Here is a 26965-nt window from a genome sequence, read left to right on the forward strand (position 1 = left end):
ACATTAGAGGAGTCTTTAGGTCCAAAAATTTTAAATTTTTTAAAATAATTTTTTTTTATGTTTTTAGATTGTTTTGATGTCTTGATATTAAAAATAATTTTTTAAAAATAAAAAGATTATTTTGATGCATTTCTAAACAAAAAAAATACTTTAAACCATTACCGTTACCGCTATCACAATTCCAAATAGACCCTAAAAATAATATAATCAAATTCATAGTTGCAGACACCTAAATAGCTCCAATATGTTGACTTAGCCTTTTCCTTTCTTTCTCTTGAAATTAAAAAGTTGTAGATAACCAATAAAGAAACAAATATTAAAAAAAAAACATTTAGGCTTGCTAGATTCAATAATCTAAACATGTCAAATTTGTCAATAACCCAGAAACATATCCATATGATAAAAAAAAATAACCTGTTGATATTCTCCCTTGATCCAGATTTATTAATAATTGACATGCATAACCATATGAAAAGATAAAAACCCTTGTTATCCTCATTTTTTAATAAAAAAATCAACCAACTAAGAGTCAAATGATGGTGGATGCCATTATCTCATTTGGTTCTATTGATTTTATATTTGATTATGATGGCGGATGCTATTATTTTATTTGGTTCTCTTGATTTTATATTTTATATTTGATTTTGTGATTTGTGTTTAGAAAAAATGAGAAAATGATATGTGGAAGCGAGAAAAATCATAACCTAAAAAGAGAGAATATCATATGTATTGTTTAGGTGAATTTGTAATTAATATATATGAAAGTAATTTAATCATTTCATCAAATTTAAATTTTTTTATTGATTTAAGATGTACAATGTAATTTTTCAAAACTCGATAAACAAATATATTTTTTACCAAACTATGTTAGGGGTAATTTTTCCTATCTTTTAAGGTCTTTTAAGGGATATATAAGTATATCTGAATATAACTATTTATAAAGTTTTCAAAGCCTTTTCACTCTATTTACATACATAATTAATTAATTTTTTAAATATATTTTTAAATTTTGATAAGAAGGAAATGAGTTATAACTTATTTGATATTATTATCTCTATCATTTTTTTAAACAAAATCTTGCATTCAAACATGGTTTTCATAAAAATAAATAATTAACAACTTTAAATTTGATATTATTATCTCTAATTTTTCAAATCTTGGATTCAAACCTTTTTTCACAAGAATAAATAAATAAATAAATAAAAACTTCAAATAAGTATATTGGGTGGACTTTTAGATAATTTTGACATGATTTACGAAAAATAACTTTCCATTTTGAATCATCATTCAAAAATTATTATTCATAAATAACTTGTGATAAAAATGAGTTAATCTGATGATAAAAAAATGATTTAAAGCAATATATATATATATATATATATATGTATATATATATATATATGTATGTATGTATGTATGTAAGTAAGTAATAGTATAAGTTATAATTTATGAATTACAAGTAAAAAAGAAAGTTTTTGATAAAAATAGAATTTTTACACAACTTGTTATAAATTATTAATGTAAATACAAAATTATTTTTAACTATGCATAATTATAATTTTATTTTATTAAAAACCTTTGGTAAAATTACCCCTAACATCTCATAGTAGTGTACTTGCTTATAAAGTTTTGAAAAATTATAATTTGCACCTAGAAATTTATATACGTGCTAGCACATAACATTCTCCTTAAAAAAAGGTGAGAAACAATATGATAATTTACATAAATATCATTATTTTTAATTTAACATAAAAAAAACTTTTTATATTAACTATTACAACCTTACAATTAAATTGAAAAAAAAAAACCACTAGCTTCAATATTCTCTCCTCCCTTTTCTAATCCCATACACATTGTTTGTTTTTTAGATAACACTCATAAAATACCCAAAGTATAAAGGATTTTAAGATTTGTGAAAACTAAGTTATATGGAAAAGCAATATTTTCTAGGATTTGAGAAATGTTTGGGAGGTTCTTAAGAGCTAAGCAACCCAAAAGGCTTTTGTTTAATCCATTTGGGTTTGGGAAAAATGAGAAGTCATTGAAAGATTTAAAGTTGAAGGAGTTGAAGAATGACATCTTAAGTTATTTTGTACAAGGTTTTGAGTCTGGAGTTGGACCATTTCAAAACCTCCTAGATCACTTAACTAACCTCAAATTGCATCATTCTTCTTATTTAAGGATAGAAATAACTCATATATGATCCTTTTTCCTATCCTCTTCTACTCATTATAACTATTGTGTGGAGAGCTCTATTATAATTTTATATAAGAAATAACATGTTAAGGACTAAGATAGACTTATTAATTTTTTTTTTTTTTTTAGATGATGAAGTAGCTTGATGGTCATGACTGACACTATATATACTTTTTTCTTGTTATAATATTGACACCATAGCTTTTTCCATCATCGAGCTTCCATGTTTGATGAAGAATTAAGGTGAGAGGTTGAAAGCGGTGGCAGCTATGATTTGAATGGATGTGGAGTAGGAGGGGGGGGGGGGGGAGGTATGGATTTTAGATGAATTGATTTGGGTGAAGGTGGTTACGAGAAGGAATGTGATGACAATGGCTTTTCTAGTTGTGATAGTAATTGATGGCTAGAGTTTGGTGTGAGAGAGGGAGAATGAGAATCTTTGATATAATATATACAAGGGTAGTTTGATTTTTTCATTGATTTTGAAAACTTGTGTTGACTTAAGACACAAAATATAATTTTTTAAAATTCGATAAACAAGTGAAAACTAAAGGATGTCATGGGTAGTTTTATCAAGAATTTAAAAACTAACTTCAATCAAATTTTAAAAAGGAAAAGGTACACCTAACATCTTATAGTTTAGTTGAAATTGTACTTGCCTTTTGAGTTTTAAAAAATTATAAGTTGTATTAAACTTTGGTTTTTATGTAATAGTTTACATCCTTAACCTAGAGCGCCTAAAAAAGTAAAAAGAAAATTATTTATGTATTTATAGGATTAAAATTATATTTTAATTAATGACTAAAGAGTCCATACAATGTTAAAATTATAAAATTATCATTAAGTTAAAAACAAATCAAAACCTCTTTCTCCTCTACCCTAGCCACCCTTTTCTCTTATACAATTGCAAAAAAATATGGTGAATCACTTTCTTCATCATAATATAATTAATCACTCATACCATAATCTCCTAATGTATTGTTCATTTTTTGCAAATGATGCTGATAATGGCAATCAATGTTTATCATAAGAAGTGATTTTAAATTTTAATTTTGATAAGAAAATTGTATAATTAGAACACGAATTGCTATTTTTACCAATCTTAAACACAACCATTCTCTTCATAAAAGTATGAGTAAAAGACAAAATATTATGAAACTCATTGTTCTCAAGATTCAAGTGCCTTAAATTCTTCATTTCTAAAAAACCTTTAGTATTGTCCTATTCAGGTGATTTGAATTCATTATGAACATAAATTGATATTTCTCCTCTTTAAAACTCATTAATCCAAACCCATCAAAGCACCAAACTTTTGTAATTTCTAAGGCCCATTTATTATCCATTTCATTATAGTTAAAATGTTCAAGTTCCTTTAAAATCAATTTCTTCATTTATCTTGATAAACAAAATCTAAAACTTGATTTGGTTGAAAATGAATCTAACCCCAATTTCTTTCTTCTCTTTAATGTTTTTAACTTAATAAATTGAACCTAGCCTCCAACAAAAATCTAAAGACTAAAAACCTAGATTGAATAAAATCCCAACCTTCTATTTTTCATATATTCATTAATTAAAAGAAGAAAGCTCCAATGTAAAGGGGTATTAAGAAAAAGTCTTTACCATTCTCCATGTATTCATAAATAAAAAAAGAACAATTTTAATTTTGATCGGTAAAAACAAAAGTAACACCAAGAATAACACAAACATCAAGTTTAGATATGAAAGCAACTTTTCATTTTAAAAGAACCCCATCTTCAATCCCTAAATTCCTAAAAATCCATTTCGAGAATTAACTTTGAGGCCATTAACTTTGAAGTCATACAACTGATTTAGATTCGGATAAAAATACCTTATTTTTTTTATATAATTTCATTTATGAGAAAACAAATAAAAAAAGAGAAGAAATTAAAGAAAATTGAAAAAAGAGATAAAATGATATAAATAAATAGATCGAAACATATTATAGGCTAAGATGATGATAATAATGATAATTATAATAATAATGATAAGTTATAATATATATATATAAGAGTACTTAAATTATTTACTTAGATTTGAATTTTTGTTTTTTGATATTTAAGTGTGATTTTTACCATGATTTTCTATTTTAAAAATTATGTAAAAGTACGAGTAATGAACTATTGTTATGAACTAGAGTGAAACAAATCAATTAATGAATGAAAGAATGAGTGCCAACACTCAAGATCTTTCCTAGGGTTCCAATCTTTTTTATTATTTCGAAACAAAAAAAGAAGAAAGGTAAATCAAGTAGTAGCGTGGGCTTGTTTACGAGCTCTTGATCAGTCTTTGCCCCCATTTAATCCAAGATTTTAGAATAACAAACCCTAGTAATTCACGTCCCTCATGCAATGATTCAGATTCATTTATCCCTCAAAACACAGAATCAAAAGTCACCAAATTGAGAAAATCCTTCTCTTATTGATCATTACATCACCCTCCAGTAAAGAACTGAAAAGGCTACACTTCTTTCTTCCTTTCAACTTTCAAGGACATCCCAGTAAAGCAAGGCAATCACCCTGCCAACCTGTCCATCCCCTCCAATCTAACTTCTTCTAGCCACTATAATACACCCGCACGCGCGGCATTTCCTTTTAAAATCTTTCCACAGCCACAGAGGGAGAGGGGGAGAGAGAGAGAGAGTCTGCTTTTCCATTGTTGACGTTGTGCATTGCAGACAGCAGAGCTTCCTTTCCTCCTCCTCCTCCTCCTCCTCGTATTATTATTATTATTCAGAACTAGCTGTACACAAACATACCACGTTCACACAGACAACCACCACAGATCAGTCCAAGTTAAAGCCTAGTACGACCACTACTATTTTATTTAAGTCGCTTTCTTTTCCTTTCTTTCTACTTCTCACATGACATGTACCTCTGCGTTCCTTTTTCTATTTATGCGTGTTGCAGCTTTTGGCATTCTTTTAGCAGACACTAAAGATCCCTTGAACTCCCTTAAACTACTATCCATCCCTGTCCTTTGGATCTCCACCTTTCACCCTCTTCCTCCTCTGCCCCTCCCTCTACACTTGCAAATACCTCTGTTTTCCTTCAAAATTTTGTGCACGTAAAACATGTACAAGAAGGAGAGATGTTCAAGGGAAAGCACATTCCATCCAAGAAGAAGAACCCCGTCTTTCTCTTCAACTCTTCTTGACTCTATTTACCGTTCGATTGACGAATCCAACGGTGAAGAACAACATGTGCTAGGGATCAAGAAACAGAGTTGCAACTCTGTTTCTACAACCAGGTGTGATACGTCGTTTCTTGAAGAGGAGAAAGAGGTATCTAATACTCTTAGACGAGCCGTCAGGACTGAAAGCTGGATGGAGAAGAAAAGCACCCGTGGCTCCATGCAATATAATTCCACTTCAAGCTCTTCAGATTCTAGCTCTGCAGGAGGAGGAGGAAGCGGAGGAGGTGTGTTCTCGTCCTCCGAAAACGAGTCAAGTGTCAGAGGAAATTCAAGTTCTTGCCAACAAAGAACAAAACCACTTTCTGATAAACCACATCAGAAACCGAAATGTGAAGGAGGAGGGTTTCATAAGACAAAGCTAAGAGCATTAAAAATCTATGGTGAATTAAAGAAAGTAAAGCAGCCGATTTCACCAGGTGGCCGCATTGCAAGCTTTCTAAATTCTATTTTCAATTCAGCAAGTGCTGCAAAAAAAGTGAAAATGTGCTCTATTGGGGCCATGGATGATGTAAGTTTTGAGCGTAAATCAAAGTCTGCATGCTCATCGGCCACTTCCTTTTCAAGGTCCTGTTTGAGCAAAACACCTCCTCCGAGAGGGAAACCAAGTAATGGCACAAAAAGGTCAGTTCGATTCTATCCTGTTAGTGTCATTGTTGATGAGGATTCAAGACCTTGTGGGCATAAAAGTATTTATGAAGATGATCCAGGATTGATGCCACTGCCTCGAGAAGTTGTCAAAAGTAGTTCTGTCAAGGAAGTAGAGGTTGCTAAAGGAGCAGCAGCAGATTATTTAAGAAGTTATCACCAAAGGAAGAATGTTAGTGAATTTGATTTCAGGGGTTTCCACAATTATGTTGCAGATGACAGTGACAGTGACGACGAGAGTTGTACAAGCTCCGATCTTTTTGAGCTTGATCATCTTATTGGGATTGGAAGGTACAGAGAGGAGCTCCCAGTGTATGAAACCACTAATTTCAAAACTAATCAGGCCATTGCTAATGGCTTTTTCCCGTAATATTCATGTTGTTACCAGAATTACCGAAATCCAAATCAAATCATCAATGCAATTAATGTTTTGGGGACTTATCTAATCAATAATTTAATTTCTTTCTGTTTAATCATACAATATATTCAGTTTCTTTCGAGTCAAAGACAGTTTGATTAGTCTTTTTCTTTCCAAGGTTTTAAGCCTTCCATCTAATCAATAATAATAAAAAAAAGAAAGAAAAAGGTGGTTTGTTTTTCATGGAAGTACTATCTGAAGGAAAGGGTGCTTCAGGAGGGAGGGAAAGGGATGATGAACAATTGAATATTCAACATTACATTCACACAGTGAAACGTTAAAGCAAAACACAAAGGTGGATTAACAAAGTGGGAAAAAGGAAAAAAGCAGATGGGAAAATCTTCTCCCATGGGAAGTGATGTTCTTGCTTTATCGCTGCCTTTGCACATGGCCTCAACCTTTCTAGTAGGTTAAAGTCATAGAAAATGATTGCAGCTTATCTGCTGGATTTTCCATTTTTGCCTTTTTCTTCGTTGCAGTAACTTCACTGCGCTAGCACATAACACATTGACTTTCTTTATATCCCTTTGAGCTTCTCACCTTCTCATTAATTAAAAAAAAAAAACATAAAATAAATGTATCCCACGACATATTACATTGTTCATTGGGGAATAATATGATGATGTTTTTATCCCTCTAAAAAAAACTAACAAATCATGCACTTGGAGTGAATTTATCTTTTTCAAAAGGATTTATTGAATATTATCAAATTAATTACGGACAAATTCATCTACACATATTTTTTTTAAAAGAATCAAATGATTTTTTTCCCTTTAAAACCAATATATATATATATATATATATATATAAACATTTGTCGTTCAAATTGGAAATCCCCCTTTAATTTGCTTGACCTGCTAATGATCTAATCTATAAAACTTTTTATAAGAGGAAAATGCTAGCATATTAATAATCTCACCGTCGTAATTGAACACCAGATTATACTGTACTTTAGACAAGTAGGGTCATACTCGAAGGAGTCTCAGGAGTCAAGATATGGCAGCATTGGATATGATAGCTAGCAAAACTAAAATCCAAAGCAATTTTTTCACCAAAGGAGAAAATAAAAAGTTAGCGATCAACTCTCTATCTTCCATGGATGATATTGATATATATATATCGAACACCAGTGGCCACCATCGTTGACCTTTAAATCATGCCAATAATGTACCCCATTTTGAAAGAGGAGAAGGAAGAAAACATAACTTGAATGACAAAAAAGAAAAAGAAAGGAATGGTAAAGATAAAATGACTATTTCCTTGCTAATTAAGAAAGTTTATTATGATGTTGTTTTAATATTTGTCGGATATTAAAAGGATGTTTTTCTTAATTTTTATGGTTCAAATTGTAGTGGGATATAATTTAAATATGCATAAAAATCAACCATAAATTTTAATTTTTTAGCTTTTTTTGATGATCCCACACCCAAACCTCAACCTATCCCTTTAAAATAAACACACACTTAAAAACTAAGACAAACCATCATCCTCGAGACTATCCATTTTAAATCTTAAATTACTATAACTTTGAAGGATATATACTTAATGATTTTTCTCAAATCAATTAGTCATTATCAATTTAAAGATATGGTCATATTTGATAAAAGAATATCATCAATATATAATATGTGATCTACATCATAAAAGCAAATTTAATTTATTGAATTTATTTTTAATCATAATATTATTATAAATTCAACAAAAAAAATGATAAAAAAAATAGCATCTTGTTTTTTTTATATGGCTGAAAAGCTTTGAGAATGCAAGAAAGAAAGAATTTTTAGGGTATAAAGCATGTTGAACATGTGTATTGGACAATTCTTAAAACTAAAAATAACAAGTTAAAAATATAGTAACCAACTAATTCCACTAAATATGTATTATTCGAGTGGGCAACAGGGTGCATGTTTCTCACTAAACATACAAAAATATATGGCATATAACCATAAGTAGATTATAATTTTTTTTTTTATTAACATGGGTGTCTGAGTTAGCATGCATGTAGCTCGACTAACTCCATAAATCCTGAAGTTAATGATCATGTAAGCCTTTAATAACCCTAAATTTTATGAAATTCAAACTAGTAATTTTTAAAAAACAAACGTAGAATCTGATCAATTAAATTACACCTCCCATAATTTAAAATAATCTTATAATAAATGCATGTGGTGCAATATAATTAATAAGCACTTAACCTAGAATTGCTAATCCTAGCTCTCAGTACTGTAGAACCTCCATAATTGTCTTAATAGAAAGGAGCAAATTTGGTCACATGTTTCCAACCTTCATTTATATTATGCTTATGTTGTATGCATGTATTCATATAAGGTCAACTTAGATCATAATGCTATAACTGTCACTTAGCCAAGATACCTATAAAACTATATTATCCTACTTGTATTTTTGAGCTAGCCAAATACATTTAAATTTATCTTTTATATATACCGTTTTGTTGTTTGTTTGTTATAAATAAATCATGAACACTAGTATAATAGATATTATAAAAATATGTTTTTACTTGAAAGACTGGCTTTTAAATTGGTTATTTTTGTTTTAATTATATGACATGAAAATTTAGGTCTTACAATAGCATTAAAAGGAGCATTGTCATGTATTTTCTTGAATTTGTGTCGATACATGATTTTTAGACAAGCTTTCTTTAGTTTTTTCTATAATTTATTTTTCATAAATTACTTTATACAAGTTTATTTTTAGCTCTATACTTTACCTTTATACTTTATTTATCACTTTTTTACATGCTTTATTTATTAGTTTCTTTACTTGCATTATTTTCCAAGTAATTTAACATTTTCTTTTAATTTTGCAAATTTTTCATGTTAATGACAAAAGGTTGGGGATGATAACTGATTATGCATCAAAAGTATCATTAAGTCTCTTATTTTATATATGTATTTATTATTTTTATCCTAGTTTTTTATAATAATTGATGTGCTTTTTAGTAATAAAGTTTCCTTTAATGTTTCAATAGGTTTTTGGAGCTTAAATGGATTATTTCAGAAAATTTAACGTTGAAATTTGGAACAAAGAATTGAAGAGAAATTTAGTTGAAGTTTGAAGCAAATCTTGGTTCAAATAAGTGCTCCAAATTTGCCCTAAAAATCAATTCTATTCCAATCCTAGAGAAGATTATCATATGATCTATTTTAAACCTAAACTTACCTTATATTGTGTGCAAACTTTAACCATCAAACACTCAAAGTTTCAATGTCAATCTTAGCTCAAATAATATGTACATTTGTATCCTTATATGATACTTAAATTTAGCCCCAAATCAACCTCCAAATTAGTCCAAGGATAATTCATGATCTTACATGTCCACACAACAAATAACAATTGATTTATTTTGGGTAATCTATTGATTCAAGAGGGTAAGCACATAGATGGAAAGCTAGAGGGAATATTGTTACATTATTTTGGGTCAAAAGGAAGAGAGATAACTCATAAAGAAGAAATAAAAACATGCACCAAAGTGGTTTTCACGCTGGCCTGATTAGATTTTTCAAAATACCTTTCGATGTTTTGCCCACAACTTTTGACTCGGGTGTCCAAATGAGTTTTGCTTTAATTATCTAAAAAGCTGAAAGAATTTCCTATGAATATATCTCTAATAGCCATCTTCAAGAGAGGCTTCTAGGAGGGTCGCAATTGCTATTTAAAGTTAGCATTATATTTGTGTTCAAATTTTTATTGAAATTGTGTTGTGTTTTTCTTTATAGATTTTTGTTTTTTAGTTTGTAAAACTTATTATTTTAGTTTGATTCAAGTTATTTTATATTTAGTAAAGTATTCTTATATATAATCATGGTTGACTAATCTCTTTCTTGGATCCAAATAAAAAATAATGGTGGTTGAGGTGAGTTTTTTAAAATATGAATGAATCTCAATGTTTATCTTCTTATTTTTTTCATAAATATTTTATTATTGCAAAGAAAATTTAGAAATCATTTAGGTAATGTTATAATCTTGAATTTTTATGCACAGACTTTAGTTTTGGAACAAAAATTGTTTAATTCAATGTTTTACTTAATATGAAAATACTTGTTCATTCTTAAGTAATAATCAATCTTCATCTTTTTAAACTTCATTGTAATATCATCTAATCTAATATCACTATCGTTAATATTAGGTTGAGTTATCTTATATATGTTGAAGAAATCACCAATACATCACCATTAAAATTGATTTGGACCAAGACTTACTTTTCTTGTCATTTAAAATCTATTTACATTTTTTCATCTTTGAAAACAAATCCATCAATTATTTTCAACCAAGTTATTGTTAATTTAAATTTAATTTCTCATGAGTTTTTTGTTACCTAGCTTAATTTCCAGATCTAGCTCTATGTGGATATGACCTCGATTTTATCGAGTTAATTGCTACATCGCATACTCGTGCACCGGCGAGTTAAAACAAGCCGATCATAAAAGGAGATCAAGCAATACCTTCTAATAATCATTCCCATAAATCAGTCTTGAAAATCAGTCTCTTAGTTGATGTAAATTAGCCCTTATGTAGTTAGATTGATACCCTATAAATTAACTTTCTAATTAATACAAAGCAACCATTATTTTTGTAGATTAATGCCTTATAAATCAACCATTCAACCATCTAATTGCTAAAATTTAGTCTTGTAAAGTGCTATATAATAAAGATATCAAAGAGTATAAATGATAAAGCCACAACTCCAAAACATGGTTCATTCTAGTAGATTTACTTTCTAAACTATTAGGATCTTTCTCTTATATTAAGCAAGATATGTTCTTCATTTTGTTTTGAAATTTTATTCTTGTCTTGGATTTTTTTATCTTGTTCTTTAATCATATTGCTTTTGCTTCAGATCTAGTGTTATTAAAAAAGGTTAATACTTCTAATTGTTTGGTGAACATTGAACCTAGACATTTTTAATAGTTATTTTTTATTTAAAAACTAAAAAAATGAGTTACTCCTCTTGATATCCAAGATAATTGCCCATGTTGAGTTCATTTTACCATAAATACTAAAAGTGAATAACAAGGCTTGATTTGTGAGAAAAAAAGGATAGGTTTTTTTAAAAAACCCTTAATGAATTTTATAAACAAGTTATAAAACCTAAAACAAATGAATATATGAATGAACATTGATTTTTTTTTCTTCATTTAGAACAAAAAAATCATGTCAATACATATTGTTAAATATATCAATGTTCATATATAAAGCAAGAGATGTTGCCTTGTTAATGATAATGAAATGACAAAAAACATGAGAGGAAACAAGATGCAAAGTTAAAGGATTCAACTAAATGCATTTAACACAAATATCGATCTAAAAAGCATTTCTCAATCCTAAAATATCATCACAAACACATCAAAATCAACAGTAAAATAAAATACAAGATTAAAGGACTTAGCCAACGTCATTCAAATACAAATATCAATTCAATAAAAAATATTCAATCCTGAAAATCTTATTACAAAACATATCATAATCATTAACAAAGCAATATAATTATGCAAAATATGTTTAGGTTTCAAAATAGATCTTCTAGGTGTGGTGGAGGACTAAAAAAGGCTGGAAGAATGAAAAAAATACTATTGTTGTTGTTACTATAAAGTACTACTACTATTTTTATTTATATCTTCCAGTTGGATTTAGAGTGTCACAACCATATAATTCAGAGTTAGACACTTCATAAATGTTTTAGATATTCTTCTAAGCTCTTCAAATCATATAGGTTTATTTTTTTTTATCACTTTTATAACTCCATATAAAGGCTGAAAATTGGAACATGGTTTGAGCTTTAATGAGCTTTTTAATAGATTTTAACCTTTTTATTTTGACTATGTTTTGAGTTTCAAAATAATAGAACCAAGTTTTAGAATCTTCATAAAATTTTTAGGACTATATCATATCTCTCTATCAAACCAAACAATACTAGAATCTAAAGCGTATAGCTCTAGTTATGAAGCAAAAACCAAGCAATATTCTAGTTTGAATAGAGTTTTAAAAAAGATTGCTGGTAGAGTTTTCTAGGATGTATGGTGATTTTTTAAGGTTGATTTCTTGTTGAACAATGAAGTAGAGGGGTTTGAAAAATAGAGGAAGTGGTGCTAAAAATGATAAAAATGAAGATGGATTGTCACCTTGGTGAAGAGCGGGCACTGATTGTTTTTTCTTCCTATTTTTTTTGTGGTTAGTGTTTTTCCTTCAAATTTTAGCTTTTTCTCTCTTGGTGGCTAGAGTTTTTGGTAGAAAAGATGAGGCTAGGGATTTTACATGGTAGAGATAAAGTTTTTTTATTTTTATTTTTTATGGTGACCCTCTCTTTTCTCTACAATTCAATCATTTATTTATAATACACTAATTTTATTAATTTCTATCTAGTTATTTATGGTTGTACAAATGACATAAATACGTTGAAAACATATTTTTCTTGAATTTTTGCTTTTTTATTTTATTTTTGAAACATATTTTGAAATTAAGGGTAAAAAAATTGGGTTATAACAATAGTTTCTTCTATTAAGCAAACATAATCATATAAGTATATTAAATATATTTATTATTAAAAATAAATAATAATGCAATTTACCTTAGATATGATATATTTAGTGTTTGCTATCTTAACTATTACCTATAATATAAATAGTAGGATACAAAATGTATGTTTTTTAAATATGGAGAAAAAAGTGCTAATTTTCAATAAAAATATTTTTTTTTTAGTTATAAAGATTCAGATTTTCTAGATTTGAATATTGATAATGTTGAAGAAAATAACAATACAAAAGAAGTTGGAGGTAAAGAGAGGAAGGAATTAAAAGCGATTTTTGATTATGAAAATATTAGCTTCAAGTTCAGTTCCTTGAACTACAAACATTCAATGGGATTCAATGGGATGTAACTTGATAAATTTATTGTAAATGTTGCAATATCGTATTATTTAATTCCTATGTAATGAATTAGAATATTAAGATTTTTATTTGAACTCATAATTTTCTATTAAATCTTATGTTATTTTATTTATTTGTGTGTACTTTGTACTTGAATTTAAGAAATTAGATGTTTAGAAAACTTAATATTTAAATATTTAAAGACTTGATTAAATGTGGGTATTTAATTTAGGTCATTTTTCAAAGTTTTTACAAGAATTTAGGTATGAAAGCGAAAACATTGAAGTATCAATTAAATTGTTGAACAATTAGTTTAATTAATGATTCCATTCATTTAATTCAATAATTTGCTGTTTAGTTTTGATAATTACAATATAGCTAAAACATACGGGGAAAACATTATAGTTTTTTTCATATATTATTGTGCAATGTTAAAGTGTTTTTTTTCTTCTAAAATTATTTTTGTCAATTTTATTTTTTTGCTATTGAACTTATTAAGAATTTAACTTTATAATTTTTTTCTATAAAATACTATGAATTGCTACAATGTTTCTCCATGTAATTTTTTTTTGTTATGATTTTTTTAAATTATTTGTTGATTTTATTTTTTTAATATTGGTTTTTCTAAAAAAATATTGTGGATTGTTACAATGTTTCCTCACATGGTTTTTTTTTAATGATTTTTTTAAAATTATATTTGTTGATTTTATTTTTTTAATATTGAGCTGGTGGAGAATTTAACTTTATAATTTTTTTGTTTAACACATTGTAGCTTGCTACAGTATTTTCTTATATTTGTTTTATGAGTTTTTCAAAATTATTTTTGTCAATTTTTTTTTTTAATATTGAGCTGATTGAGAATTATAATTATAATTATAATATGTGGGAAAAATACTGTAACTTTCTTCATAAATTACTGTGGATTGTTACAATATTTTTTCCATATTGTTTTTTTTCTAAAATTATCATTTGATTTTTTTTTTAATATTGAACTTGTTGAGAATTACAATTATAAGTAATACAAGTAAGACTAAATCATGTAGGGAAAGTACTGTATTTGTCCTTACAAAACATTGTGGATTACTACAATGTTTCTCCACAAGATTTTTTTTCTATTTTTTGTTTATTTTGTTATGATTTTTTTTAAAAAATTATCTTTGTCGATTATATTTTTTTAATATTGAGCTAGCTAGAATTTAGTTTTGTAATGTTTTTCTTTCAAACACTGTGAATTGTTATATGGTTTTCCTATATGATTTGTTTTTTGTTTTTTATGATTTTTTTAAATTATCTTTGTCAATTTTATTTTTTTAATACTGAGGTGGTTGAGAATTATAATTACAATAAAACTAAATCATATAGGAAAAGCACTATAATTTTCCTCATAAAATATTTTGCATTGCTATAGGTTTATCTACAAGATTTTTTTATGATTTTCTTTCAAAATTATCTTTGGTGATTTTATTAGGAAAAAACATTGCAACTTTCCTCACAAAACACTATGGATTACTACTTTATTTCCCCTTATATGTTTTTTTTAATAAAATTATTTGTCGATTTTTTAAAATATTAAGTTGGTAGAGAGTTTAGCTTTGTAATTTTTTTTATTAACAGAAAAGCTAAATTCTACGAGGGAAAGCACTATATCTTTCTTCACAAAATACTATGGATTAATATAAATCATTTTATTTAATTTCTAAATTTTTTTATCACCAACATAATTTTTTTTGTCATTAAATATTGGCTTTATCATACCTTCATTTTCTATTACTTATTTAGTATCGATTCATAATTATAACATTATTAAATATATTTATTTTATAAACTCGTAAGAGAGTGCGAGCATCTCATCTAATGTTTTTTATAATAACTAATTTGATTAATGTTTCAAGAAAAAAATGAAAATATATATGGTAATATAAAATAAAAAATAATTTTAATTTTAATTTTAATATTTTAAAAAATATACTCCCTTTTATAACTATTTTTATATTTGTTTTTTTATTATAGAACCAGTCTTGTTTCACGTGAGTAGCACTGAAAAATCAGTTGCAGCACTCTTACGAGGGGGTGGTGAGGCCCAATAATTGGGCGGGAAAGTCAGCCGTTGATTAAAAAGACAGTCAGTACCCTAAACATTATTGGAAAAAGCAAAAAAAATATCATGAGGGCGACCTCTCCTACTTCACCAGAAATAATGGAACTCTTCTCTAAACTAGCATTCGATCTCCAAACCCTAACTCACAATTCGCCAATCATTCAAGAACAACAACAACAAGAGTTCAATGATTCTTCAATTGATCCCTCAATCTCAAAGCTAGCAATGTCTCTCACTCACAATCCTGGGGTTAGGGTTTTGGACACTGCTTTATCTCTCATGTGCTTTAAAGCGCCACAGGTCTCATTTCTCTTCTCTACTAAAAAAGAAATTGTTAGGTAATGCCAGAAGTTGTACTCCTCTTTCTCACAAAACATGGACCCAACATAAAAAAATATCCATGGGCTCCACTGAGGGATGAGAGTATAATTCCTGGTATATTGAATAGTTCCTCTCTCTAGACTTAGGTCTTATGGCTGTCGACATTGCTTAATTTGAGTAATGGGTTTTACTTTTAGGTTCTTGACTCAGTGGTTGAGTATTCTGTGAAGACAATTGTTAGTGTCTTGTCTTCATCAATATGTTGTGAGGTGTCCCGGTTTCGTGATGAAGAGGTTCTGCAGATCGGTAGCTTCATTTCCCGCAGCCATTGCATGGAACTAATTGAATGTGTTTTTGATGTTATTTCAAAATTGAAGGAGCTTGGTGGGTTTTCTTCTCCCTTGTTTCTTTAATCTCCATTGCGTTTTGATGTTTATTGAATTGTGATGGTACTGTTCAACGACCATTGATTGTGGTTTGTTTCTATTTCATTGTTTTAGTTGATTTCCAATGAGCTTCGAGGATTAATTGTATTGGATATTTTCTTGACCAGAATCCATATATGAATGTCTGAACCTCTTTCTTAATAATAATAATAAAAAAAAAATTGTTGTAGGGATGCCTATTGATTTGCTGTTATCTGCTGTGGTTAGAGTTGCGGCTTCAGCTTCTTGCTATAGATATCTATCCCCATCAATGCGTGTTCTTGATGTTAAATCCTTTGATGGAAGTATCACTGCTATCTCAAAGCTGCTGTCTCACTTGCCCATGAATTTCTCCCTTAGCAACCATGAAATACCAACGAGGTTTGCTGCAACTACGTCTCTCACTACTCAGTGTAGAAATTGTCTTCTTTCATTTTGTCTTAGAGACATGGCAATTAATATCAGTGCATATTAAACTTATCTCAAGGTTTATTAGTCAATCTCTTCAATAAGAATATGACAATAATCAAATAGAAAATTTTAAGAAATTGACTCGGGGGCTTCACAATTTTTATTTTTTTGGTATATTCACCCTATGTTTTCACTGTTCCACTTATACTTATGTGTGCAGGTTGTTAATTTGGTACCTTGATCCATTAGCTCTAAAGCATGATATTTCAAAAATCTTGCAAGGAACCATACAAAGACCATTCCTTTGTTTGAGAATGGAATTTTATGAGAGGATGGATTGGCGCTCGATTCTTGTATGCTGGGTACTTTCTCCAGTTATGTTCATTGATACCAGAGCTCTATTACATGACTGGTTTCTGCAGACGTGAGTTCTGTTTCTTGATTTTATGGATGCTCCAGCTTTTTGTTTTTTTAGCATTTCTTACTATTTCTTAAAGAATCATTTTCTAATAAACTTCAATTGAATTTTTTGCTGGAAATTCACTTGTGTTATCTGCTTGGAGCTTCTGATAATATTTACTGCTAAAAACTTGTCTTATCAGAGCAACAGTTATATCACATCATTTTTTTTTGTTTTTATGCAACAGGGGTCTTAGTTCTGTTGTAGAGCTTCTGATGGAATTAGTTTCACTGATACTAGATGTAATTTCTAGACCAACATGGTGGGGTCTATCATTAGAGCTGGGATTGAAGCTTCCATTTTCTAATGCATATTTTCCATATCAAAGTGATTTCTTGAGGACTTTGACTGGACCCTTCTCGTATGGAAGTTTCCTACAATTAGTTCACATGACAAGAAAATCAGCTTCTCTGCATAGAGAACTATGTGATCCAACTATCAAGCCATCGGCAGTGAGGGTTGCATCAATAGATCATAAATCTATCTGGTATATTCTTACTTCATGTCAAAGAAAATAGCAAAGGCAATTACTGCATTTCAATCCACTTTCTAGAACTTATTTGAAATGTTTCATAGCAGGGCCCTGGCAATAAGCTTTCCAGACTGGTTCTATTTTGCTTCAGTTTTACTCTTTTCTGATGATAAAAATTCCCATCAAAACATTCAAGTTAAATGCCCCTTAGGGGTACTGGAATTTGGGCAACTACCTGCTTCTGCTGCAACTTTTATTGCTTGGATTCTGAGCCCCATTAACAAATCTAATCAGGATGCACTGTTTGAAAACCTGACAAAACTATCAAAGTGTTGGAATCTGAAAGAAATCAGCTCAGATAATAGTCAGAATGGGATGGCTGGCTACAAGAAGAAACTTAAGAAACCCAGATTTTGCGACAGCAAGGAGGATTCTACTCTTGGAAACAAGTATGATTGTCAAGTCATTATCCTCTGGCTCAAACAATTCCAGAATATCATGAAGCATAATGAAAGCATTGATGAGTTGGCATTCTGTGAGCCAAAGTCTTATTCTCTTCTCCAGCAGCATGATAAGCTGTTCAGAAGAATACCACTAGGCATCTTGATTGGGTCCTCCGGTTATATAAACGAAGATGGATGTGAGCTGCTGCTTCATTATGCTGCCACTGGTAGGATACACGACTCACTTGGAACTGAGAATACTGGCTTGAAACATGTAAATTATAATTCTTCAGAGCCAGAAGATTTGTTTGTTAACAAAGAGGAGGCTGTATTAGGAGCCTGTCTAGTCTTCAGTTTAACTGATGTTGTTGACAGGATGTCTGTCTCACTATTTGAAACTGAAAAGACTGGAGAGGATTTTCTATACCTGGTGAAATTAAGGGCTGGCAGGTACTTGCTCAAGTGTATCAAGAGGCTAACACAGTTTAATGTTGATGAGGATGGAGTACCAATGCTTTTGGATCTCCAAGGTAGACTGGAGAGGTGGAGGTATCAAGGGAAAGAAGTACCAGAGTTTCAAGAAGATCTAGATGATGCCCTTAAAGGTTTAAGCACTGAGTTATCATGAGATTCTTAAAGCTACGGAGCCCTTTGATTATGCACAGCGTCCTAGAGAAATTTTACAATTCAGCATCGGAGATTGAGTCTATTGGAAGCTTATGAGTAATGGATTGTTGTGTTTTAATAGCGTGTGGGATCGTATTAGATCTTCAAAGCAAGAGTTAACTGGTTTAAATTGGTGTGGGTCCTTCCTGATTTCCTGTTAATGTTATCATCCATTCATAATAGGCGACCAATGAATGGAAGAAACAGTGGAATAGTTATTAATCCTCACCCTCTAATTTGTCATCAAGATACAAAAACCAGAACTGTCAACTTCATAAATCCAGGGGAGTCCAGGTAATCAGGGCTGAGAACTTCTATAATATTGAAAAACCACTTGATGGATCACATCAAGAGTTGTGATGGAATAAGTCTAAGGCTCCTCTGTAAACAGGGTTTTTCTTGTGTTTTTTAAAGAATAGCTTGGGAGTTGGTCCTCTCATGTTGGGTGAAAGCAACAACGATTGCACCGGCAGGCTTGTATGAAATTCCGCAGTAGTTTCCACTCAATTTGCCCGGATGTCAAGATGAAGATTTATGCGGTCAGCTATCAATCCCCTTTGATTATTTTTTTTTTCTTGCTTTATTCTTTACCTTCTGTGTGAAGCTTTTGTTTTCTGGTTGTTTAAGTTTTTGGTAGCTTCATTTTCATTTTTAATAGTTTGATAGACGAAATTGACTCTCGATTACCAAAAAATCATAACACTGGAATATTTGGTGGGAGTCCTATTGCAGGATAGAAGGAGAAAACACATCTTGATGTGCCAGTTGCCTGTGTATTATGGGATTCATGTGGGGATGCGATATCTGTTCTGTAATTCTTAGAAATTTTTAATCAAGTCCTTCTATCCATGTCTAAGGTATTCTAATAGAATATCCTAATTGAGAAATCAAATTTTGTTTTAAGGGAAAAAATCATACAAAAATTTGTTTAGGGGCAAAATTGATACTAAGCTAATAGTTTGGAGGGGTATTTTTGAGGCTCGATAAGAAAGAGAGTATGAAGCTTTAATATAGAAAATTCACAATTCAAATTCCATTGGAATGCTATTAGTTATATTCCTTTGCATTTTATTTTGCAAGGTACAAACTTACAAATACTCAACCGCTGCACGCTAAAGACTTGCCTGTATGAATTTGCAAGACTAAAAGCTTCCAGACTATATGTAGCCTGTTTATGATGTATGACAGATAATAGCTTGCCTATGTACCTAAAGCATCTTTCAACCGCTTCACAATCTTCATCTGGCTTTGCCAAATTCTGTATTTTTTTTTTTTTTTATGATTTCTCCGGTTCCATGGACCTTGGAAATCTGTAATCTACATGCCTGAAAATCTTAAAAGGATGTAATGTAATGTCTATGTACTGAAATGGAGTAATCTGGGATTTCAATTCTTTGCGTAGAGCTTTTGGAATTTCAGGACTTCAGCTGCAGACAGCCTCAACTGATAGCTTCTTTGCACTATCTGGACATGGATCTCCTCCGAAAACTTCAGGAGCTACAGTCACTGAGCATGACTGCTTTCCAACACAATTCTGCAGAAGGATTCTCATGTCAGTCACATAAAGTTAATGAAAAACCAGCTAGAATTTGAGCGAACTAAAGCTGAATCTCATATTATTGATAAATCAGCATCATGGGCAAACCAGTTCACGTCCTAAGGCATAGCAAGATTTTTCAGCCGAAAGATGAATTGAAAAGGAAGAATGATTGAACCAAAATAAACCTATTATAGTATCACTTCTTCAATGATGATATTACTAAAAAAATCCTCTCCCAATATATTCCTCCTAGATTTTTAAAGACCCAGAGTGTCGGAGGCGGGGAATTGCATAAAATTATAAATCCTATTATGTCTTCGCACTCTAAAAAGAAGCTGCTAATATGCATATGCAACATTTTCAAGTCAGACCGAGTGTTAAATTTGTGTTCTATTCAGAGTGGCCTTAGCAGCAATTCTTTTACTACTGTCAAGAGTTGTCATGTAGCTTAAAAATAGGTCTCATAGGTTAAAGTACTCTTTCAAAGGCATCGTATGACTTGTGGGCATGGCAGCTCCCCTCCCGAAAGCTTCCACATGTGCCCTGAGGCATTCCGAAGCTAGCAAACTTTATCTGAGATATCTTCTGTCCCGGAGGGCACCACAAGTGGGCTTTGGGTTGCGGGCTGATGACTTTGCCTGAGGCTATCGCCTGCCAGTTCTTCAACGCCGGCTGCCCTTCAAAGATATCAGCACAGACACTTGCAGTAGTTCTTTTGACAAAAGAAATTCCAGTTGGATCACCACCCCATTCTTCAAACACAGCTAAGAGATTCCCACTCGGCTTAAGCCATGAGCGAGGAACATGGTACCTGAGATTAATAGCATCGTCAAGGCTACATAAATTCGACAAGCAAAGCAAGCTAGACAGTCCCAAGGCTTCCTTACCATCTCTGTGAGGGCTCCCCACAATTAGTCCGGCATTTTTTGTCATCAAAAGTTCCAGCATAATTGCAGTCACCACAACTGCCATGAGCTATATATCCTGGCCAGTGCCGTCCTATATTTTGTCCATTTATCCACATCTGACCTTTCCCCATGCTACTCATATCTAAAGCCAGGGGATCATTGCCTGGTGGTGCATCAAAAGCTGTCTGGATTTATCGAAACACGGTGGATTTCTTAGTAAAACTTGGTAACCTCTGGTCAAAATAAAAGAACGCGGAAATGCAGAAGTCCTCGTGAAACTAGCTCTTACCTTGTACCAGGTCAGTGCTTGTTTTTGAGCCAATAGTGATCCCTCCACCCATTCAACAGATTCACTCCCGCTAGCAGTATGAAGGCCCAGTGATTCACCTTTCAGACCAATCTGCTCAGAAACATGGCAGATGATTTAATTGATTCTCTAGCCTCTTCTGACTGTTTAATTTTGCAGTACAGCCATATACCAGCTCTATGATTTTTCAACGTGGTCAGAAATGTTTTAGCAGAGAAAAAAAATAATCAGAAAACAAAACAAACCTTGTATGACCATTTCTGCCCTGACAGGTCTCTCGTCCCCTCATTCAGACCCTTCAGGGTGACTGGACCTAGAACCCCGGCATTCCATGTCTCAAAATGCAGGCCAACGTTCTGAGATCAATCAAGATGACAATTTATTGAGTTCAAATGACTAATTATCTGCCAAATTCATGTCACGGAGAACAAAGACAACAAAAGAAGCGGGAGAACTAACCGGGAGACCAACAGCAACACTCAACAAAGAGATCTTGTTAATCCCTTCTGTCAATTTGATGTTCTGGCTAAACGTCAACTTAGGATTTGATAATCCCCCATACGCGGTTCCTGCCACAAGATTAAACTGAAACTTTAATACAAGATGGAGGTGAAAAATGAAGTCCATTAGTTGACCACCTGAGCAATGATATTCTATTCCACCCACCTGCTAGTTGACCATTGATAAATACATGCAAAGCATGGCCAGCGGAGAAAATTGTGAGAAGAGGATTCTGTCCACTCTTCAGAAATCCTTCATCGGCGTCTATTTTGACACTGAATAATCAAGAAATGTTCAAGAATGGTAAGCTGTAAGCAAGAAAACATGCAGCAACAACCCGAAAACTTGCCCCCGAGAATCAGCTTGTCCTGAAAACTAGGACTTGTACTCACTCTGTCAGGTACCACAAGTAGTCTGTGGCATCCCTTGTCACATTTATTTGCTCCCACAACCCATTCATTGTAGTTGTATCATCATCATCAGCTGATGCAGTTTCTTCATTGTATGATTGCCAGGAAAATGAGCTACTCGCTGGAACCATTTTCATTTGTGAGCTTTGGGAACCGAGCTGCACAAAAATTACCATCAGACATCAAAGTCACTGTTGCAGATTTTTCCAGTATTTGGCGGGGCTAACCCTGAGCTTGTTTATTATCTACCAGAACTCCTATGAGAGATCCTTAAAGACGACTAAGGTCAAACCTTTCTTGTCAATTACTAAGTGATCAGGGGAAACTGACATGGAGAACCACAAAAAGGTGAATAAACTAAGATTCATGTTGTGAGCAGCAGACTATTCCTTACCCTTGCTGTGTTATAAACCACAGTCTTGCAATCAGGGAGAATGCTGATGGACCAAGGCGGCAATTCATATTGTCCATTACCAAAGGTCACCTTCACAGAGTATTTTGTATCATAGTTGGCAAGAAATGCAGCACATACCGACTTTGACTTGAATACATGAACCTGTAAACAATGACAGTGATGATGAGCAAGCCAGACCAGAAGATTGCAGGTACATAATGTACATAACCACAAAACTTGAACCATACCTCTTGATTACTCCCAAGTGATGTTACAGTGGGATCAACAGAAACTAAAGCAGGTTCACATAGCTTGATGGCTTTGTGCAAATCTCTCAAATGCCCCCACTTTGGTTCCCTTGGTAATCCTGGTTCAAAAGATAGGCATCCTCCATGGATCACAGTGGCTTTGGAAATGTATCTTTTTTGCATATTTAAGTGCGTCCTATAACGTTAATTTATAAATACATATAATGCAATGTGTTCTTCATCACGATCCACTTTAGGGTACATACCGAATTCATCAAGAGGGGCATCATAATCGTAGCTAGTGGCAATGAAGGGACCGCCAGCGGTTCTTCCGAAGTTAGTTCCTCCATGGTACTGAAGACATGAAAGACAGAAAAAAGGAAAGCCCCCGAGAAATGAGTGATCGTTATCCATCTTATGGGCAAATTAAATTTGGAAGGTTGCTTACCATATAGTAGTTAATATATGAACCACCATTTTGTATGAACCTTGCGACTGAAAATGCCATGTCTTCTGCTGGCCTATGAGGAACAGCACCACCAAATTCAGTATACCTGAGGGCAAGATGAAGCAAGGAAAAAATATTCAGGGATCATCAGTCACGTTTCAGTACCAAATATAAAAAATAAAATACCTATAACCAACTTTTTTATCTTTTTTTTCCCCTGCGGATACTCATCATCCGTGTGTGACTTACCAGCCAGTCCAGGCTTCTGTCCATATTTTGGGTTTATAGTCCTTGTTTGGTTTGAAGTTTTCACAGTAGAATCCATTGCAGGTGTCTATCTGCAAACCGTATAAAACAAAGATAGGTGCTTGAATAAATGATAACAAGCAGCATGATTGGCCTATGCAATCCAAATGAATGCCATCCTGACATATTTATTCTTTACGAAAAAGTTTCAGTGAATACTTTTAGCAGAATCTTCACCATGGAGCTTAAAACAAGATCTACCATCGAGCAACAAATAGAACATGCTCATCCTATATATTATTATAACACCAAAAACAAAAACTTTTGTTTGTTGATAAGTAGACATAAGAACAAAAAGAGAGGGACTGGTAGGCCCCAAAAGAATTAAATTGAACAGGGAAAGCAAGGCAAAAGTGGATAAGAGAATAAATAAATAAATATATACTATTCAAGGTACACAACAAGCACCAAGAAATCGACCCCATGAAAGCGAATAAAAGGCGTGCGAAAATAAAATAAAATGGTAGAATGGATTATTACCATGGGATCTGGGGCATCTTCTTGCTTGCACATAATCCATGGGACTCCTGTACCAAGCTTCACTGCCATGTCAGCTGCCCATTTTGTATAGGCTTTACCAGGTGCACCAATTTCCCATTCCACTGGTCCATATTCATTTTCTATCTGTTATTGTTCAACGAAAAGAAAAGAAAAAAGTGTTTAAACATGCCAAAATCAACAAAATATTTAAAGCACGTTTCTAGAATGATGATAAGGACATGAACAGGGTTATTGCTCTTTGTCCAATAAAAAAAGCTTCATGACAATTGTTTTTTAGGGACTTGTGTTGAGCAATGGACCAATTGAAAACAAATAGGATTAAATGCAATAAAACAAATATAACCCATTTTTCTAGAATGAGATTCAAGAGGTGAATTTCCTACCTGGGAAAGAATTATTGGGCCTCCTTGATTTTCGAACAACTTTTCTGACTTCATCATGCCAACAATCTTCTCTGTGAACTTTTGCATTGCCGCCTTCATTGAAGTTATATAAAAAGAAGGGAACAGATTTTAAATCACATCAGATCAATTTGAGTGATGAATTCAAAGAAAAGGGCTCTCAAAATCGAAATCAAAGATTCCGAGTAATAATAACCTTGAAAGGCCCGTTGTCGGTTCTAAATTCAATACCAGGAACATATTTTAGCCACACAGGAAATCCCCTGAACCAGAAACAGAGCATGTGATTTTTTTTTCTTCGCTTTCTTTGAAAACAAGATATTGTAGAAATCAAGGACACGGATTTCTACGTTAGTCAAAGCTAATTAAAAATAGATAGATAAATTATGAGTAATTACCCAAAGTTCCATTCAGCACAAATATAGGGGCCAATCCGCAGATGAAGATAAAGGCCTGCTTGTTGAACCAGCTTGATGAACTTAACCAAATCATACCTGTCCTCAAAATAATACTGATTTTTTTTCCCCCAAAGAGTGAAGATCAATCGAGTTAGAAACTTGAAATGAAAACAAAACAAGAAGAAGAGGAAGAAGGCACAGCAAACGCAAAAGCCAGAATAGAAAGGAATTTGCATTACGTTTCCAGGAGAGGGTTCATGTCCATTCCAGAAGACATAAGTTTGAATCACATCCACTCCTCCATCTTTGGCCTTTTGAATAAGATCAGGCCACATCTGCAGCCACCACAAAATCAAAAACCCACATAAGAATTAAAAAAAAAAACATTACTCAAAAACATGGGAAGTAAAATCAGGAAGAAATAAAAGGAAGAAGAACCCATGAATGAGCCACATTGGAATCAACGGTACCTCAGGAGTGCTTCTTGGGTAGTGTATTGAGCCAGAAATAAGAATCCTTCTCTGCCCATTGATTATAACAGCTTTATGATCATAGGACACAGAGGCTGTAACAGTAGAAATCCGTGAAGAGAAGAAGAATAAAAGTTGCAGCAGCAGCAGCAACAAGAACACGTTACACATAATTCTGTTTCTAGCTATGCCACGCACCCTAAGCAATAGACTTTTGCTCTTTGTATGTATCTACTTTTTCCCTTTCCCTCCTTGTCTGTGTGCGTCTGTATATTGAGTATTTATAGAGAGAGAGCTTTAATTGCTTTCTACATACATTACGAAGAAAGAGATTACGAACGCGTAAGAAATATTAATTTCTTGTTCTGAAAGAGAACAAAAGAGAGGGAAGTTGGCGGAGTTTAATGTGAAGAAAGAGGAGTGGAAGGGATACAAGTGTTGTGTTTGTTATTATTACAAGACAAGAGAGTGAATGAGGAGGTTCGGTTGAGCAACTGCCTTTTATAGCCTTTTTTTTTGTTATTAATTGATTAAATTATAAATTAATACTCTAGTTTTGCAAGATATATTAAAAATCCTTATCTTTTAGTTTTTCTTTGTTTTAAAAAATAAACTAAAAAACAAATAAACATTATGGGAAGATTGGTGAGCAAATTGGACACCTTTTTAAAAATTAAAAATAAATATTTGAATATAAAATGATTATATAATTTGTTTTTACAGAATTACAGGCACTAATTTACAAACTTAAATGAAGTGTTAGACCACACTATCCTCACCCTCGTGACATGAACTTAGTTTGCGTGATCTAGTAATAGTTTTTTCTATTTTAACTTAGATCTATAAAAGGTTTTTGTAAAATTATTCTTTTTTTTTAAATCAGGAAAAAGTGTTAATTTACAGAGGATTAATTAGTTTTTTTAAGATAATATTTCCTAATATCTTAGTTTCTACTTCAAGCAAGTAAATTCCCTTGTATGTTTATTGTTATTAGGGATTTCGAGGGCTTAAATTAATTTCCGTTTTAAGCACTATTTTCACTTAGGTTTTGCTAAGATCTGATTTATAAATAATTTCACATAATTTAATTTCCTAATATCTTATTCCGTGAAAGAAGCATCAGAATCCAGGTCCGATCTATAAATAATTTGACATTAAAGACATATAGTATTACTCACGTAAAGATTCCCCAATCCCAATTTGTTCCAGCATTTAATATATTATTTTTTTATGTCTTAATTTTAAAAATAAAATTTTAAAAATAAAAAATATTATTTTAATATATTTTTAAATAAAAAGTACATTTAAAAACAACTTCAGGACTCTGTTGTTTATCTTACGTCATCTATTCAACTCTCCTGCTCATCCTCGCTTCTTTCAAAGCAAGGACTCTGTTGCACATTGCAGCTCAATCGAAGGACTGCTTTGACTTGCAATTTTGTTTTGGAATTCTGCCCTCACCCTCTTCTCTTCAGTGATAA

General features: G+C 31.7%; 3 protein-coding genes across 6 annotated transcripts; 2 read left to right on the forward strand and 1 right to left on the reverse strand.

Moving 5' to 3' along the window:
* The first annotated feature begins 4702 nt into the window (after window positions 1–4702).
* Window positions 4703–6496, forward strand: LOC105140719 (uncharacterized). Its single transcript, XM_011047661.1, has one exon. It carries the CDS (start codon window positions 5288–5290, stop codon window positions 6422–6424), a length of 1137 nt encoding a protein of 378 aa, XP_011045963.1. The 5' UTR covers window positions 4703–5287; the 3' UTR covers window positions 6425–6496.
* An 8990-nt stretch (window positions 6497–15486) lies between these two features.
* LOC105140721 (acyl-CoA synthetase family protein) lies at window positions 15487–19846 on the forward strand. Of its 3 annotated transcripts, XM_011047667.1 has the most exons (8): window positions 15487–15754; window positions 15973–16159; window positions 16392–16581; window positions 16832–17035; window positions 17259–17558; window positions 17651–19191; window positions 19385–19509; window positions 19733–19828. In XM_011047667.1, the coding sequence occupies exons 1-6, from the start codon at window positions 15521–15523 to the stop codon at window positions 18612–18614; spliced, it is 2079 nt and encodes a 692-aa protein (XP_011045969.1). In that variant the 5' UTR covers window positions 15487–15520; the 3' UTR covers window positions 18615–19191; window positions 19385–19509; window positions 19733–19828. The 3 variants fall into 3 exon arrangements, with proteins under 3 accessions (XP_011045969.1, XP_011045968.1, XP_011045967.1); XM_011047666.1 differs by lacking the exon at window positions 19385–19509 and having other exon boundaries at window positions 19733–19846; XM_011047665.1 differs by having other exon boundaries at window positions 17651–19509; window positions 19733–19824.
* On the reverse strand, window positions 19654–25952 carry LOC105140720 (beta-galactosidase-like). 2 transcript variants are annotated; one of them, XM_011047664.1, is made up of 19 exons: window positions 25485–25952; window positions 25254–25349; window positions 25015–25127; window positions 24813–24879; window positions 24599–24691; window positions 24195–24338; window positions 23658–23746; window positions 23409–23514; window positions 23227–23314; window positions 22961–23079; window positions 22713–22874; window positions 22301–22476; window positions 22074–22183; window positions 21867–21976; window positions 21653–21763; window positions 21390–21500; window positions 21080–21285; window positions 20670–21003; window positions 19654–20186 (listed from the first exon to the last, which is right to left on the reverse strand). In XM_011047664.1, exons 1-19 carry the CDS (start codon window positions 25653–25655, stop codon window positions 20076–20078), a joined length of 2517 nt encoding a protein of 838 aa, XP_011045966.1. In that variant the 5' UTR covers window positions 25656–25952; the 3' UTR covers window positions 19654–20075. The 2 variants fall into 2 exon arrangements, with proteins under 2 accessions (XP_011045966.1, XP_011045964.1); XM_011047662.1 differs by having other exon boundaries at window positions 25015–25349.
* Window positions 25953–26965: the final 1013 nt, after the last annotated feature.

Source organism: Populus euphratica, unplaced genomic scaffold, assembly GCF_000495115.2.
Source record: "Populus euphratica unplaced genomic scaffold, PopEup_1.0 scaffold150.1, whole genome shotgun sequence".
In the NCBI taxonomy this organism is placed as follows: Eukaryota; Viridiplantae; Streptophyta; class Magnoliopsida; order Malpighiales; family Salicaceae; genus Populus; species Populus euphratica.